This window comes from Enhydra lutris, unplaced genomic scaffold (assembly GCF_002288905.1).
Source record: "Enhydra lutris kenyoni isolate GAN:26980312 unplaced genomic scaffold, ASM228890v2 scaffoldscaffold40, whole genome shotgun sequence".
NCBI classification, from domain to species: domain Eukaryota; kingdom Metazoa; phylum Chordata; class Mammalia; order Carnivora; family Mustelidae; genus Enhydra; species Enhydra lutris.
This window is the reverse complement of record NW_019154124.1, coordinates 16,200,602-16,216,924: the sequence shown is the minus strand read 5'-3', so window position 1 is coordinate 16,216,924 and position 16,323 is coordinate 16,200,602. Positions and strand designations below refer to the sequence as shown.

Genomic DNA, 16,323 nt, shown 5'->3' with positions numbered 1-16,323 from the left:
CTGAGCCATTCAGGGGCCTCTGTGATATAAAGAGATTCTAATGGGTCTTCAAATGTGGACACTTCTCTTCTTTTATCTGTACTTGTAAATACTCCAAATATCAGGTAAGTGTTAAATGTTCGTGGAAATATCATTTATTTCTTAAACTATAAAAGAGCAATATAATAGAATCTGTCAGTACTTTTTAAAAAATTAAATAACGATCAACTCATAAACAGGAATAAGATACCTTCCTTTAAAAATTTTGGTAGAGGGGCACATGGGTGGCTCAGTTGGTTAAGCATCTGCCTTCAGCTGGCATCAAGCCCTACATCCAGCTTTCTGCTCAGCAAGGCAGTCTGCTTCTCGCTCTCCCTCTCCCCCTGAGCATTTTCTCTCTCTCAATCGCTCTCTCTCTCAAATAAATAAATAAAATCTTTTTAAAAGATTTGCTACATACCGAAGGACTGTGTCTCATTAAATTGATAAAAAGTATCAATTCTTTTTATAACTAGCTTGTTGTATTATTTTGCTTTCCAGAATGAAAATGTACCTCCAGTTTCCTTCTGGAGGATTCTGAAGCTGAATATAACTGAATGGCCTTATTTTGTGGTTGGTATATTTTGTGCTATCATAAATGGAGGCCTGCAACCAGCCTTTTCAGTAATATTCTCAAGGATTATAGGGGTAAGTGTTTATGTTCATTTTCTGGATTTATCTGTGAGTCCTGAGTAAAGAATGAGCTGTTTCTATTTGTAGCTGCATACATAAGCCACAAAAAATACTGTACCTTCTTATGAAACTTAGCAACTTGAGGATGTAAGTCTGCTTTGGGATAGGAAGGCTAATTTTTCAAGCCTGCCTTTGTCCCCGCAGTTAGTTACTCTTAGGGCCTAGGTTCCTGAAGTAGTCTATGATATGAACCTCACCTGAGTGTCTCACCTGCCGTCAATGGGCTCTGAGTAAACGTCATGAAAAGTCCTATCCCTGGTGCACAGAGAGAGTTCAAGGTGTGTTTGTCAGACTGACTGGAGACAGAGCTGTGGTGTGACATACGCACTCGTCAGGGTGTGAGCAGGCCTGGCACGCTGCCTCTGTAAGATGTCCATCCCACTTGTTCAGATGAAAACAAAAAGGAATGGATTCCGAAAGATTGATGTATGTTGGTTGTATCTGCTTTTAATGATGACGTTTTTTAACATTAGCCACTGCCCAGGCAGGAATGCTCTTTGTTTTGTGGTAGATGTTCAGATAGCAAGCTGAGGATACCCTTGCCATAACGGCTAAAAACATTACAGAGAAAGGAGTTGCTCCCTGCATGGAAGAGGCCAAACACGAACTTCTGATGTACCAAAAAATACACAAATGTGCAGGTCTCCCCGTGCCTGGCTAACTGACTTTTCTTTGGTATTCGTATGTTCCATGTAGTCATTCAATAAATATTTTTGCAGTGACGGCTCTGTGCCACATACTGTTCCAGGTGTTAAAAAAAAAAAAATGCCAAGAGGGAGATAAAGTGTTTGATAGCATGGAGCATATGTTCTAGGACAGGGGTTAGCAGACTTTTTCTATAAAGGGTAAGGGAGTAAACAGTTTAGATTTTGGGCGCCATATGGTCTCCATTGCAAATATTTAGCTCTACTGTTGGAGTGTAGAAGCACCCATAGTGCAGAAACAAATGAACATGGCAATATGCCATGGAAGCTTTATAGAAACATTTGGCCGGTGGTCCCCAGGGAACTGATTCCTGGTCTAGCATTTGTGGTATAGGCAGAGAGATAGACAGTGGCATCATCAGAAAAAAAAAAAAAAAAATGGAAGTGGATTCATTAGGAATGGGTTTGGCTGTGTGTAACAAAAACTCAACCGAAGGATTTTATATTGTCTTCATTCCTCATGTCATGGTAAGTCTGGAAGCAAGTGACCCAGGGCTAGCACACAGACTCCTAGATATTGGTTAGGCAACCAGTCATCCACCCCGTTGATGGTTTGTAACACAGGGTTTAAGGTTGTGGGCTCTAAGTTAGATGGCTCAGGTTTAAATCTTGGGGTCAACACTTGCCAGCTGTGTTATCTTGAACAAGTTAATTAACCTCTCTGTGCCTCTGTGTAAAGTCATGATGATAATAAATGTTAGGAGGTGATTGTGAGGATAAAAAGAATGGTACACATGAATTTGTATAGAGTAATATCTATCACAGGATAAGAGCTTACTGATTGTTAGCTATTTTGGGGTGGAATTTTTTTTTTCCTATAAAAAGAATAAAGTTTACTGGGTTGGGTTAGGAATGTAGCTCTGTTACAGACAATTTTGGCCCATTATGGAGGGAGTTGTTTGTTTTCTTTCCCTGTGAAGTAGTTTTTCTCTGTGCTCTCTAAGCCCAAGACATCGTATTAGCTTTCTTACCATCTCTGGAAAGATCTCCATGTGTGGTGCTGGGTCAGCTGACTGTCTAAACTGCCCATCCTACAAAAGAGGCTGGCTCAAGGAGGCTCCTTTCTTACCGAGGGTGTGGGTTCAGTGAATGACTGCCTCTCTCTGGTTTACCAAAATGGCATTGACAGATTTCTCTCTAGCTTGCAATGTCCAAATTGTAAAACAACAAATTGCCATACAATGTAGTTTCCCACCAAAAGAGGACAGTATTTATTCTCATTTCTACTTTATGTATCTGGTATGGCCTTGTGGCACTCATTACTCTAAGAGGAAGTATACGCAGAATAAGTATTGGGTCCTTTAGGAGCAACAGACCCATTCTTGGCCCTTAAGGAAGACAAAGTTTGCACACCTTTAGGTTTGGCATTAGGGAAACCAGCCCTGACTTCCATTATACTAAGCCTATCTTGACCCCCAAATATTGTGCTTGATGGGAAATGGGTCAGACCCAGAATGGCTTCCTTAGTCTTTGAACTGAAAACCTGTAAATATTTTCTCAACAGGTTTTTACCAGAAATGAGGAACTTGAAACAAAAAGACAGAATAGTAATATGTTTTCTTTATTGTTTCTAGTCCTTGGAATTATTTCTTTTATTACATTCTTTCTTCAGGTAAGTGTCTGCGTTTTCACTTTGTTCATTTTCGGGAATGCATTCTTGTTCAGCTGGGGAAATTTCTAAACACTTATGTAATTTGCTCTATTAATTGGACTACTAGCATCCAAGTTTCTTTGACATATTTAGAACGAAAATGATTTGGGGCACCCAGGTGGCTCAGTCACAGGCATCCAACTCTTGATTTTATCTCAGGGTCGTGGGATCGAGCCCCAACTCAGGTACTATGCTGGGCATGGAATCTACTTAATTTTCTCTCCCTTTCCCTCTGTCCCTTCCCCCCACTCACACACTTTCTCTCTCGTCAACAAACAAATGAATAAATAAGTAAAATTTTAAAAATAAAAGTATTTTAAAACAAAGATGTTTCGCTTCCACTGGAGCACTTGCTTACCTTCCCCCCCACCCACCACCACCTCTCCCAAATGAAATATTAATGAAATCAGAGGGAAGAAGGTGTTTGATCTAATCTGATGATTAGACATGAAAACTGGGGACTCAAAAATGGAATTCAGGGGAATCCCGGGCTTGAGTTTGAGTATAAGTACTGCCAGTTGGTTTAAATCCTCAACATGTCTTGGTATATCCTGAAAACAACAAAAAGCAAGACATGGTAAGCAAGTTGCACCAATCTAAAAAATGTTTGAAGAGTTTTTCATTCACCTTTTGCTAAAGGAGAAGGAACATTTTTAATGATGGAAGAATGTCAGCCCTAAACAGAAACTGTAGACCCTTTTGTTAAGAGTCAGATTTTACAGCTGCACATCATTTGGGTGAAACAATTGCAAAGAAATTCAGAGCTCTAAAAGTTGAGTGCGGTAAGGTGAAGTTTGAGTATGCTTTGCACCAGTTCCTAATTTTGTGGTTTCAGGCAAATAAATAATGTACACTAAGCCTCGATTTCCTCATCTGTAAAATAGGAATGTTAGTACCTTCCTCTTGATGATTAAAATGAATAATGTGACCAGTGTCATATGTCCTTTCCGTGTCTGGAGAGGAGCCTTGGAGCAGGCGGCCAGGCAGCTGTCTGGCAGAGCCCGGCGGTGGAGCAGCAATGTTCGCGCATGCCCAGAGGCCTCTGGTGCTCTGGGCAGGCGCGTCCCCATAGGCAAGGGAGCCGTGGCCAGCACTGAGGTCGTTTTCTTCCCGGAAGGAATTCATAAGGACCATCCTCTTCCTAGCCCCAGCTGGAGCTTTGACTCATGAAGAAAAGTGAAGACATCTCTTGGAAACGTCTTCATGTAAATGTAAATCTACTTGAAAGATCAAGACTTCAAAATCTTTTTCTCCTGACACAAAGCTTATAAAAGAAGAGCAAATGTCATAGACCCAGCTCTTTCCCAGAAGCCTTGAGGAGGGCCTAGCGGCTTTGAATACACAATGTTTCATAATCAGAAAGGCTAGTTTGCGTATCGTAAGGAGGTTCTTATATGCAAGGAACTCCTGGATTCCCTCCTGGAGGTGCCATTGCAACCACGATTGATGCTACTGTTGGTGTGTCTGTGATTATAGCTGGAGGAGTCGTCAAGACTGCCGGTCTCAACATCAGTTTTAAAACGCCTTTCCCCCTTTGTTCTGATGTGATAAATACCCAACTGGATAAAGTTGAAGGAAGGAAATTGTTTCCTGTAATGTTTGAAACATGGAAGAGAGGACTCTATCCTCAGAGGCAAGAAGCTTATTTGTAAAGCTGGATCCTGAAAAAAGTTTGACCTTGAAGAGCTTCTGGTCCATCCTACACCAATCTGTTAGGCTGTCTTTCCTCCAGAAGAAGCTGTTGTCCCCAGGCAAGCTCTACTTACTTGCTGTTGAGTCCCCCAGAGGGTAAAGCCTGCTAACAACAGCCTTCCTGAACTCATCTTCCAAATATAATTCCAGGAGCCAATTCCACCTTCTAAACTTTTTAACACAGAAGCACTCCCTGGGAAAGTGCCAACAGATCTTTATGTCTTTTTAGGACAAGTGTCTGGTTCATGGGTTTGAACGGGCTCCTTAAGGTTGCACAAGCATGATGTCTGCCCCATTGCAGACTGGAGACACAATGCCTATTGAAAGGTTCTTTTGTTTTTTTGTTTTGTTTTGTTTTGTTTTTTTTTAAGATTTTATTTATTCATTTGAGAGGTAATAAGAGAGAGAGAGCACGAGAGGAGGGAGGGTCAGAGGGAGAAGAAGACTCCCCGCCAAACAGGGAGCCCAACGCAGGACTCGATCCCCAGACTCCAGGATCATGACCTGAGCTGAAAGCAGTTGCTTAACCAACTGAGCCACCCAAGTTCCTGCATATTGGAAGTTTTACCACAAACTTAGATATGCCAGAAAAATCGAAGGAAGGAATAATGTGTGTGTGTGTATTACAAATTACAAAGCTAGCTTTATTGTATCCAAACAAATCTTTTTGACTACAATAGGAAACACAACTAGTTCCTATAGGAATGGATACCTCATATCTGGATTCTAGGAATTAAACAACCGCACCATTAAAAAGAAGAAGAAAAAGAAGGAGAAGAAAGAAAAAGAAAGAAAAAGAAGAAAAAGGAATCATGTGATCATGTTCCCAGGCCTGTGGGAGGCAGTAGCAAACACTCAGTTACTTATTGAAGGAATAGATATTAGCCATATGTAATTTTTTAAGATAAAATTCTGAATAGGTCTCTATATTTAATGTGTTGTAGGCATGTATTAATTTTTTATATAGACAGAAAGGGTTTGGTTTTTTTTACCTTATAAGAAGTACAAAAGAAAAATGACTGAATGAACTCTTTCTTTACTAAGCACTTAAAATGTCATTGGGTAATTTGGCCTAAGCATTACAGAATGTTTTACCCAAATGGAAGATTACTGTAGCAACTCTTAATGCCATAGAACATAAAGATTCGTGAGTGTGAAGTTGGTTGAGGGATTTTGAGGGCGGTAGGCTTTGAGCTGCTCCCTTCAACTCTGGAGATTTGAACTGGGAAAGCAAAGGCAGGGAAGGCAGTTCCCTTTGTAATGTGATGATGCTTGGGGAGACAGGAGTCTGACTTGCCTAGCAAAACTGCGTGGAAACAGGCTCTAATATAGGACCTCAGAACTACAGAGATGGCAAAGTGGCCAACAACATTAGAGTCCCTACCCCTGATTTGGAAACAAAAGGAGGGAGCTCTGTGGGTGATAAGACTTCAGGCTCTGGGTTCCCATTCTAGTTAGGATTCTCATAACCCCAGATTCACAGTCCACCTCTGCCACCTTACATTTGGGTCCTTTGGCAACTAAACCTCAGTTTCTTTTGTAAAGTAGTGATTTTACAGTTGTCCTAAAGGTGACATTCTTCCATCACTAAAAGCGTTGTCCTATGTATACATACAGGTATTTTATATAAACTTACAGTGTCAGGCTAAGCACTGAACAACTAGGTCTCGACAAAAATAGTAATATTCCTGTAGTGAGCAAGATAATTCACATTTCATTCAGTCTAGTAGAGAAACCTCAGTCTGGCCATTTCTAAGTCAATTAAACTGTTTTAGTAATTTCAGGCTTTAATTCAATGAATCTAGCATTTCTCCCTTTCCTCCTCCTCCTGGGTCAGTGTCTCTGTTAGCAGAGGGGTGCAGGGGGATGGTCTGTGGGTATCACCTGCCTGCCTGCTTCATGCTGGCAACTGGTATGGCCCGCGGCCTTCAGTTATATGGTCCTACCAGGCTGTCCCCCTTTATCGAACCACTCTGAAGAATTAGCTCTTTCTTCACTTATGCTCTTTGCCTCTGTTTCTTCCCTCTCTCAGTAATGCTCATATACTAGCTGGGGCCACAGAGGAGCTATAACTGCCCTTTTCCACCTCTCTGATTCTGTAGGGAATGGGGTTGTTATTAGGGCCTCTCCTCTTCTGATGCGCAATGGGCCATTTCCACTCTGCTTCCCCCATGCCATTGTGTGGCAGCCCTTATCTGTAGACTCTCACTTCCTGGAGCTCCAGAAGGATGGGGAGCACTGCTTCTTCCTGGTCCTGTATCCCCACATGCATTGGGATGAGGGTTCTGTTGCCCTTCCTCCCCAGATGTGGCCAGGCATGGCAGCACACTCACATGGGACTCTATTTCCCAGAGGAACTCCTCCCTCCTCCCAGATGTGGAAGGTTAGATTCTTGGAGGAAGGAGAGGGCCAGGGCAGAAAATTCTCTCTTCGTCAGCCTTCTTGCCCAGCTTGTTTTGCTCCAAGACTTTAGCTTTTTTTTTTTTTTTTTTTTTAAACTTGGAAACTAGGAATTTGCTATCTTTGTTCCCTGCTTCCTTTATGGCTGGGGTGGCTAAATATTTCTGTTTTCCCAGACAACACCTCAGGTCCTGGTGTATCTCTTAACAGCATCATTTTGGCATTTTCAGTGTGTCCTGGTTTGGATGACACATAATACAGCCATCCTTCTTCGAGTGCCTCTGCCTTAGAAACAACTTGAGCTTCCTGGGTGACAGACCCCGGCTCCCTGGGAGAAATAACAGGGATAGGAGTCAGGAGAAAGAAACATACTTCCTAATAAATCTCTCATCATCCTGCCAGTAATGGGGGAGTAATGATTTCAAAACTGGGCTCTCCTGGCCCCACCCACCAGTGTGGCTCTGTACCATGGAACATAGTGACCGAAACATAGCCAAGCCTGACATCAGGCTTTCTGACCTGGTCTCGTGTCCTCTCAGCAGTGACATCCGGGCTCCTGCCCTCTGTGTCATCAGTGTCAGGGTCTCTGATAGGTCTCCTTTCTTGTGGCGTGTTCTCATTCACAGGGCTTCACGTTTGGCAAAGCCGGGGAGATCCTCACCAAGCGACTCCGGTACATGGTTTTCAGATCGATGCTGAGACAGGTATGTCTGCTGAGGACTGAGCCTGGGCTGGGCGGACTTCCCTGCTTGTACATGTGGCCTCATGGAGTGGGAGTGCAGTCAGGTTACTCAGAGCGAACTCCTGTGGTGGTCTTCCCTTCGTCTCCCCTCAGAGATGCCGCTGGACCACCCCCCAGGTCTGGCTCAGAGGCCCTGCTGTCTGCTGTGGGCAGGACAAGGAATGGGATGGCCACAGACGGTCCCCAGAGCAGGTTCACCACCAGCCTTTCTCATGGCAACTGGAGGCAGAGTAGGCAGTACCCCTCATCCCTTTTCTCTCTTTCTTTCCTTCTTTCCCCTGGGAAACTCAAGACATTCATTTTTCTGCCCACTAAGGGATGTCACCTGAACCCTGTCTTTCCACAAAGCAAAATGTATCCCCTCTCCCCGGTTTCTTTGCTGGGGTTAGTTGGACACAGTAATTTACACTGTGGTCTAACAAGCTTAATGGAATGCCTCTCACATTTCAGATCTTCAACACCCCAGCAACAGGCAGAGGCAAATGTTTTCCTAGGGAAAGGGGGAGGGGGCTTCTGGGAATGTCACCCAAAGCAGCCCAGTTCAAAGAGAAAGTTTCTCTAACAATCCTGAAAATTTCGTATGTGACTTTATAACTCCCCATTTTAAAATCACTGATCCTTTGCCAGTGAATAAAATGAGGTGCCAGAAGGATGTCCTGGACATGCCAGGGGTGCTGGAACCCTGGCTGAGAAGCACAGGTTGCCACGTTAGGATTTCTCAATGACATACACCTTTTCCTGGCTGTCTCTGCTTCCTCCATCCTTTCCCACCCCTGCCACCATGACTTAAAAAGCATGTTTGTGGGAATTGCTTGCAGTGACTGACAGAGCCAGGACTGACTTGAATGAGTGACAGAACACTATTTGATGGGGGCCCTGTCCTAGGACACTGAGTCAAACCATAATTATAACTGAGATTCCATTTAGGAGGCTGATCTTGGTCTAGAGCCAAATGCCCCATTACCGTCCCAGCCCCCAGGCTGATTCCTGAGTCTATTATACTTCGGAAGCTGAGCTGATGGTTTGTGTAATGCCCTCTCTACAAATTATTAAGCCTGGCAAATACATATGAAGACCTTCTGCTTCAGAGCCATAATATGAAGAATTGTCAGACATTCATACCGCAACAGTCCCTGTCTTTAAGGAAGTTATATGCCACTGGAAGAGGCATTTTAACACAGCAATTTTAAAAAAGCAAAGTGATGCATGCTATAATAACTTATAACACTTTCTTGTTTCTTAAATATTTGGGGAAAATATGGTAGGTATTGCTTTAATTGCAAATCATCAGTATGGATAAAAGGACCATAGTTATTTTTATTATGGATATAAATTCATACTACAAATTCACAATCTTTTTAGTACTTATGTACTTAAAAAGGTAAATGGACTAATGGCTAATAACACATGAAAAAATGCTACCCATCACTTGGAATCAAGGAAGTACAAATCAAAACCTCAATGAGGTAATACACCAGTCAGAATGGTTAAAATTAACAAGTCAGAAAACAACAGATGTTGGAGGTTGTGGAGAAAAGGGAACCCTCTTACACTGTTGGTGGGAATGCAAGCTGGTGCAGCCACTCTGGAAAACAGCATGGAGGTTCCTCAAACAGTTAAAAATAGAGCTACCCTACAGAATTGCACCACTGGGTATTTACCCCAAAGATACAAATGTTATGATCCAATGGGGCACATGCACCCCAATGTTTATAGCAGCAATGTCCACAATAGCCAAACTATGGAAAGAGCCCAGATGTCCATCAACAGATGAATGGATAAAGAAGATGTGGTGTATATACATACATACACACACACACACACACACACACACTCTGGTATATTACTCAGCCCTCAAAAATTGAAATCCTGCCATTTGCAACGACATGGATGGAAGTAGAGGGTATTATGTTAAGTGAAATAAGTCAGTCAGAGAAATCCAGTTATCAAATTCACTTACTTGTGGAATTTAAGAAACAAAACCAGATCATAGTGGAAGGGAGGGAAAAATAAGATGAAATCAGACAGGGAGACAAACCATAAAAGATTCTTAATCGTAGGAAACAAACTGAGGGTTGGTGAGAGGGGGATGGGGGGATAAGGTAACTGGGTGATATTAAGGGAGGCATGTGATATAATGAGCACTGGGTATTGTATAAGACTGATGAATCATGGGGCACCTGGGTGGCTCAGTGAGTTAAGCCGCTGCCTTCGGCTCAGGTCATGATCTCGGGGTCCTGGGATGGAGTCCCGCATCGGGCTCTCTGCTCAGCAGGGAGCTTGCTTCCTCCTCTCTCTCTGCCTGCCTCTCTGCCTACTTGTGATCTCTCTCTGTCAAATAAATAAATAAAATATTAAAAAAAAAAAGACTGATGAATCACTGCTCTCTACCTCTGAAACTAATAATATGCTATATGTTAATTGAATTTAAATAAAAGTAAATTTAAAAAATTAAAAGGTGAATGGCTTTACCAAAAAAAATCCCATTTTGTGTTAATCTTAAATTTCAACCTAAATTTCTTTTGTTGATTTTTTTAAACCCAATTTATTTATTCTGCCCTGAACTCCAGTTATCTAAACTGCTTATTCAGCCTCTCTATTTGGATGTCTAAGTAGCAGGCACTCAGAAAATTATTTTGACAAATGAAATTACTTATGTGTTTGTCTGTTAAGTCCCTTTCTTGTCTATCGAGTGTCAAATCCTGAGGGGGAAATGCAAGGGGTATAAATGATAACCATCCTGATCTTGTCCTTGCCCTTGGAGCTAAGGGTCTTATAAGTAGAGCTTTAAGATAATAAAATCTTTTTCTGTGCCACAGGATGTGAGCTGGTTTGATGACCCTAAAAACACCACTGGAGCATTGACGACTAGGCTTGCCAATGACGCTGCTCAAGTTAAAGGGGTATGTACCTTCTTTCTGCTGCTGTTAGTCTTAGTTGGCCATTTTGGATCTCCGCATGGGATTAATTTTCCCATTTTCGGTGTTCTCGTTATCACTAAAACGTTATATAAATATTTAACACAATAAATCATTTGCCTCATAGCGAAAATGTTAACCACTTAAACATTCTATACTGTGTAACAGTGTATAGATAATTTACAAGCTTTCTTTTGTTGTTTTGTTTACTTTCTTTTGTTTTGTTGTTTACTACTTTTGTTGTTTTCTTTTGTTGTTATGTTGTTAGTCATATTATTTACAGGATACACATGGAAGGATAATTATTTAGAAAAGGAAGTATTTATCAGCATATCATGCAAGATCAGTCTGTTTTGGATTCGGTTAATCAACAGAGAACTAATTGCTACTGAAAAAAGAATGTAGTTTCTGTATACATGTTTAGGAGTACTGCAGTTTAGAAGAGAGGAAAGAAAAATCTAAAAGCAGGTTGAGAGGCATTCAGGTGACTCAGTTGGTTAAGCATCAAACTCTTGATTTCAGTTCAGGGCATGCCATCAGGGTCTGAGATCAAGTCCCACATCGGGCTCCCTGCTAGGCTGGCCTGGGGTCTGCTTAAGATTCTCTCTCTCTCTCTCTCTCCCTCTAGACCTCCTTGCCCACCCTGCTCATGCATGTGCACTCGCTCTCTCTCTCTCTCTCAAAAAAAAAAAAAAAATATATATATATATATAGTAATAATAATAAAAATAAAAACAGGTTGAAAGAAATGAGAAGCACATTAAAACATTAAAGCAGTGGTAGAAGGAACAACTTCATCAGGTTGTAAAGCTCAAATTTTACTAGTACATGACTCTCTTTAACTGCTCAACTAGAAACAGTTGAACCAGGTGGTTTTGATTTGTGCAGGAAGTGACAGTTTCTTCTACACTGTAACTACTGATAGCAAAAATCCACAAGATGATATAGGATTTGGAAAAAAAAAAAAAAAAGCATGTGATGTCTGCCGTGCCTTTCCCTCCCTTGAACCTTATTAATCTTTTAGTCTTTCTTTAAGGTAGCTCTATATTAAAGTTTCTTCTATCAAATACAGGGGGCTTCCGTAAGACTAAATTAGGTTATGAATGTGTAAGCGTGCAGAGTTTTAAATTACAACGTAAATCTTGTGACTTTTTTAAATGCAAATTTCTTTGCTTAAAACACACAAATCAATGAATATGGAGGTTTAGATCAAGTTGTATAGAACCTATCAGGGCCACATATGCACTACTTGAAATAACTTTGAACTTTATAAAGCAGACAACAACCTGGCCTTCTGGTGTCTACACCGCATGCCAGGATCATCATTAAAAATAACTATGGGAAAAAAATAACAGCAGGATGTATAGGTAAGGGCTTTCAGGCCTCAGAGATATGGTGGTATATGCAAGAGGCCTGAATGAGGGAAAGGTACTAGTCCTGTAGATATATAGAGAGGAATGTTCTAAACAGAAGGATCAGCAAGTGCTAAGGCCCTGAGGCTGGAGCATTTCCATAACTGTTCTAAGTACAGTAAAGAGAATAGTATGGCTGCAGTAAAGTAAGTGAAAGGAAGAGGCATAAGAATTGAGATCTGCCTTATATCTGGAAATAGATGGGAAATCATTGTAGGGTTTTGGACATAGAAGCGATGGGATCCGAAAGTTTGTTTGTTTGTTTTTAAGATTTTGTTTATTTATGACAGAGCACAAGCAGGGGGAGTGGCAGGCAGAGGGAGAGGGAAAAGCAGGCTCCCTGCTGAGAGGGGGTAGCCTGATCAGGGTCTCAATCCCAGGTCCCCAGGATCATGACCACAGCTGAAGGCAGTCGTTTAACCAACTGAGCCACCCAGGCGCCCCTTGGGATCTGAAAGTTTTAAAGGCTGCTGTATGACTAGGCTGAAGGGGGCAAGGGTGGAGGCAGGGACTGTATTGCCATAGTCGGGGTGGGAGGATAACATTTTAGACTGGAGTGGTCATCATGAAGGTGACAAAAAGTAATCAGATTCAGGACATAGTTTGAAGGTACAGCCAGCAGAATTTATTGGTTATATGTGGGGTATAAGAGAACGGGAATATAGAATGTCTCCATAATTTGTGACCAGCATCACTTTAAAAAATGGAACTGTGGGGCACCTGGGTGGCTCGTTGGTTAAGTGGCTGCCTTCAGCTCAGTCCATGATCCCAAGGTCCTGGGATCGGGCCCCACGTCAGGCTCCCTGCTCAGCAGAGAGCCTGCTTCTCCCCACCTCTCTCTCTCTGCCTGCATCTCTGCCTGTTTGTGCTCTCCCTATATCTCTCTGCCAAATAAATAAAAATCTTTATGAAAAAAATAGAGTTGCTTTTTAATGAAACTGGGAGCCTGTCAAAAGAACAGATTTGAGGGAGAGTTGAGAGTTCTTTTCGGAACATGGAACGTTTGAGATGTCCAATGAGATGTCCGAGTGGAGATACCAAGAAGGCAGATTAGATGCACAGGTCTGGAGCTGAGTACAGACGTCTGGTCTGGAAATAGACATTTGGAGATTTTTCAGTGCATTGATGGCTTGTAAACCAGGGGACTGGGTTAATAGACAAGGAAGCATACGCAGCTAGAGAGCATGGAAAGTGCTGGGCCATGAGGTCCGGGCTATGAGGATGCACCTGCAAAGAAGACTGGAAGACTGGGAAGGAGCAGCCAGTGAGGGTCCTAGAGCAGTGTCCTAGAAACAACATGGATAAAGTGTTTTCAGGAGTAGCATTCAAGGATGTCAGATACCGCTAATAAGCTCACAAGGTGATGGAACATCTTACCATGCTCCAGCCTCTAGAAGGTGCTGATGGAAAAAAAAAAAAGAAGGTGCCATGGTTCTGACAAGAACTGTTTCAAGGTGTGGTGGGAGCAAAACCTGCTGGAAGGGGAATCAAGAGAAAGGAGAAAAGAGGACAAACACCATTAGATACATTATTAAAGGACTTCTTGGGAAATGGAGGAGAGAAGTGGGTGGTAGGTAAAAGATATAAAGCATCAGTCTCTATTTTTTTTAATTTAACTTGGCAGGAGAATCAGTCAGTGAGCTTGGGGTCAATCCGTTTTGCTCCCTCCCTTCAAGAGTGAGTCTTTGGCGATCAGGCTCAGTGCGGACACAGTGCGTCCTCAAATTTCTGAAATCCAAGTTTCCCTAGTTAAACTTTGCTGCTCTCCCTTTAGCATGCCTTTCACAGAGACCTGGTTGAATGTGCTCGTGTGCTCACAGGGACTCACACGTCCCACACCTCGTTTGGTGTGGAGGACACAGCCTGGAGTAAATGCTGACTCCGTCCCGGTGGCAGAACCCTGAGCAGGCGCAGTGTGGGCATTGTGTGCTGGCTGTCCTCCTTCCCTCCTCTGAAATTCCTCTGGGGTGATGGCCTGTCCTAAGCCGTGGTCTTGTCTTGTATCTCTAAGACTGGTGGCCAGGCCTGTCCCTCTCCTGTCGTTTGTGAGCTCCTCAGCCCCTGGAGCTCTGGGAGCCCCGGATTGCCTGCTGGTGTTGACCTGCTGCTTTTCATTGGTATCTTCGAACTCACACTCTGATGGCCCCACTAGCCTGCACACCCCTGTGTGAGCCACTGGTTCAGAAGTGTTCTCCAGGGCGCCTGGGTGGCTCAGTGGGTTAAGCCTCTGCCTTCAGCTCAGGTCATGATCTCAGGGTCCTGGGATCGAGTCCCGCATCAGGCTCTCTGCTCATCAGGGAGCCTGCTTCCCTCTCTCTCTCTCTGCCTGCCTCTCTGCCTACTTGTGATCTCTCTCTGTCAAATAAACAAATAAAATCTTTTAAAAAAAAAAAAAAAAAAAAAGAAGTGTACTCCAGAACTTCGATCAGTAGCTAAGGACCAGAGAAGAGGAAACGAGTAGGTCTGTGAGCGCCGTCAGAGGCAGAAAAGTCTGATGTAGCCGTTACCACAGGTTGGTGGAGACAGGACAGTTGTATCCACTTAATGCTACCAGCTGACCTGTTCATGTTGGGGCAGATGTGTGTAGGTGTGTAAATACACATACACACAGCTATATGCATGCATATACATATTTTCACTTATATTTACCTGTATGTGTGTGTGTGTGTTTGTATCTCTATTCCACAGTGGGAAGTGGTGAAATTAATTTTTTATATCAAAAAATACCCAAGGGAAGACAAAAATCATTCTACCTGAGGCAGGGCTAATTCAAGTTTGTGCATATGTAGTTACTGATAATGTTTATCTAGGTTAAATGTTCTTCATATTTAACTTGACCATCAAGGAAACATTTTCTTGGATGTATTTCTGAGTCAGAAGCATGTTCTGCTAGAAAGAAATCAGGAGGAAATAATCTCAGCATTTTGCATATGAAATAGCTTTAAAGTTTTATTTTGGTTTTAGGACTAGAATTCTGCAGGGGAAAAAAAGCAAATGAGAGCCATGTACAGATCAAAAGCCACTATGTATTTAAGGTTTTTTATGTCCCCAGGAGAAGGTGGTTGAGGGGAAGATGAAGTTATAAATGTTTCTAATTTCAGAAAGAGGCTCAGGAAATAGGCTTTTTTTTTTTTCCCCAGTAAGCATAAGTGTTTTAAATTAGATTTCAAGCAATATGGTCATGTTTGGAGGAGGAAATAAATATCAGGGCAGGGAGTAACAAGGAAGAATGGGCAGAAAAATGAGAAGAGGAAGTGAGATAGAATTACTTGGAAGTACAGCGGGTAGAGAGGTAATGAGGGGTCTTGATTGGTTTCAAGTGTTGGGCTGTTTTTGTCTCCCCCTATTTCAAGCTTAGGCTGTGGTTTTTGGGAGTGTTATCTTCTCTCAGTTCTACTTTTTGAAATGAAAATTACTAGGGTATTACTAATCTATGCTGTCCCATTCATTGTGATCCCCAGAACTCTAGAGTCCTACTCTGTGTGATGACTAGAGGTGGAACAGTGTTAGTCTTCAGCATAAGGAACAGTAACCAGCACCATGACTTCAAGTGCTAACTCAAGTTAAACCGAGGAGTATAATCTCCCCACACCCCAAAGCCTGAGGTTCTTGATCTTTTCTTCACCTTTCATGTACATGAGAGAAGAATTTGTCCTCTCTGATCCATTTTACTTATTTTCATGACCTTGACTGCAATCTAGACCTGAATATTCCTATGTCTGGAAGGTTGTTGTGCTAGAATCGTTCACTTGCTGTGAGCTTGGTGGATGTTCTGAGCACTTCTCTCAGTCAGTAGCTGTGGGAAGTGAGTTCTGGCTAGGACTCGTAGATTCTGAGAACAGGAGCAGTTTACATTGTCCCCGTGCCATGGACTCTGTCCGGGTTGTAACCTTTGACTTTTGGTTGGAAATGCACAAATGCAGAGACCTGGCTCTGAAATCTACTTCATTTTTTGACATAAACCAAATTTGGTTAAGCATTCCTTCGATAGAAACTCAGCAGCTGCATCAAATAGAAAGAAACGTTCCATTATTCATGCTGTCTGGCACAATTCCTGGTATAGAATTTAATGTACAGAGGCTCCTAGTAGTTG

At 42.4% G+C, this 16,323-nt stretch overlaps 1 protein-coding gene across 1 annotated transcript in view; it reads left to right on the top strand.

Annotated features, from left to right (window-relative positions):
• LOC111155251 (multidrug resistance protein 1) overlaps positions 1-16,323 on the top strand; it is a gene marked incomplete at its 5' end in the record, with an annotated part of 62,431 nt that overhangs the window by 22,712 nt on the left and 23,396 nt on the right. The window contains 4 exons of the mRNA XM_022515357.1: positions 520-666; positions 2,920-3,027; positions 7,785-7,862; positions 10,720-10,803. Coding sequence (XP_022371065.1) covers positions 520-666; positions 2,920-3,027; positions 7,785-7,862; positions 10,720-10,803 — 417 coding nt within the window. The remainder of the gene's footprint in view (positions 1-519; positions 667-2,919; positions 3,028-7,784; positions 7,863-10,719; positions 10,804-16,323) is intronic.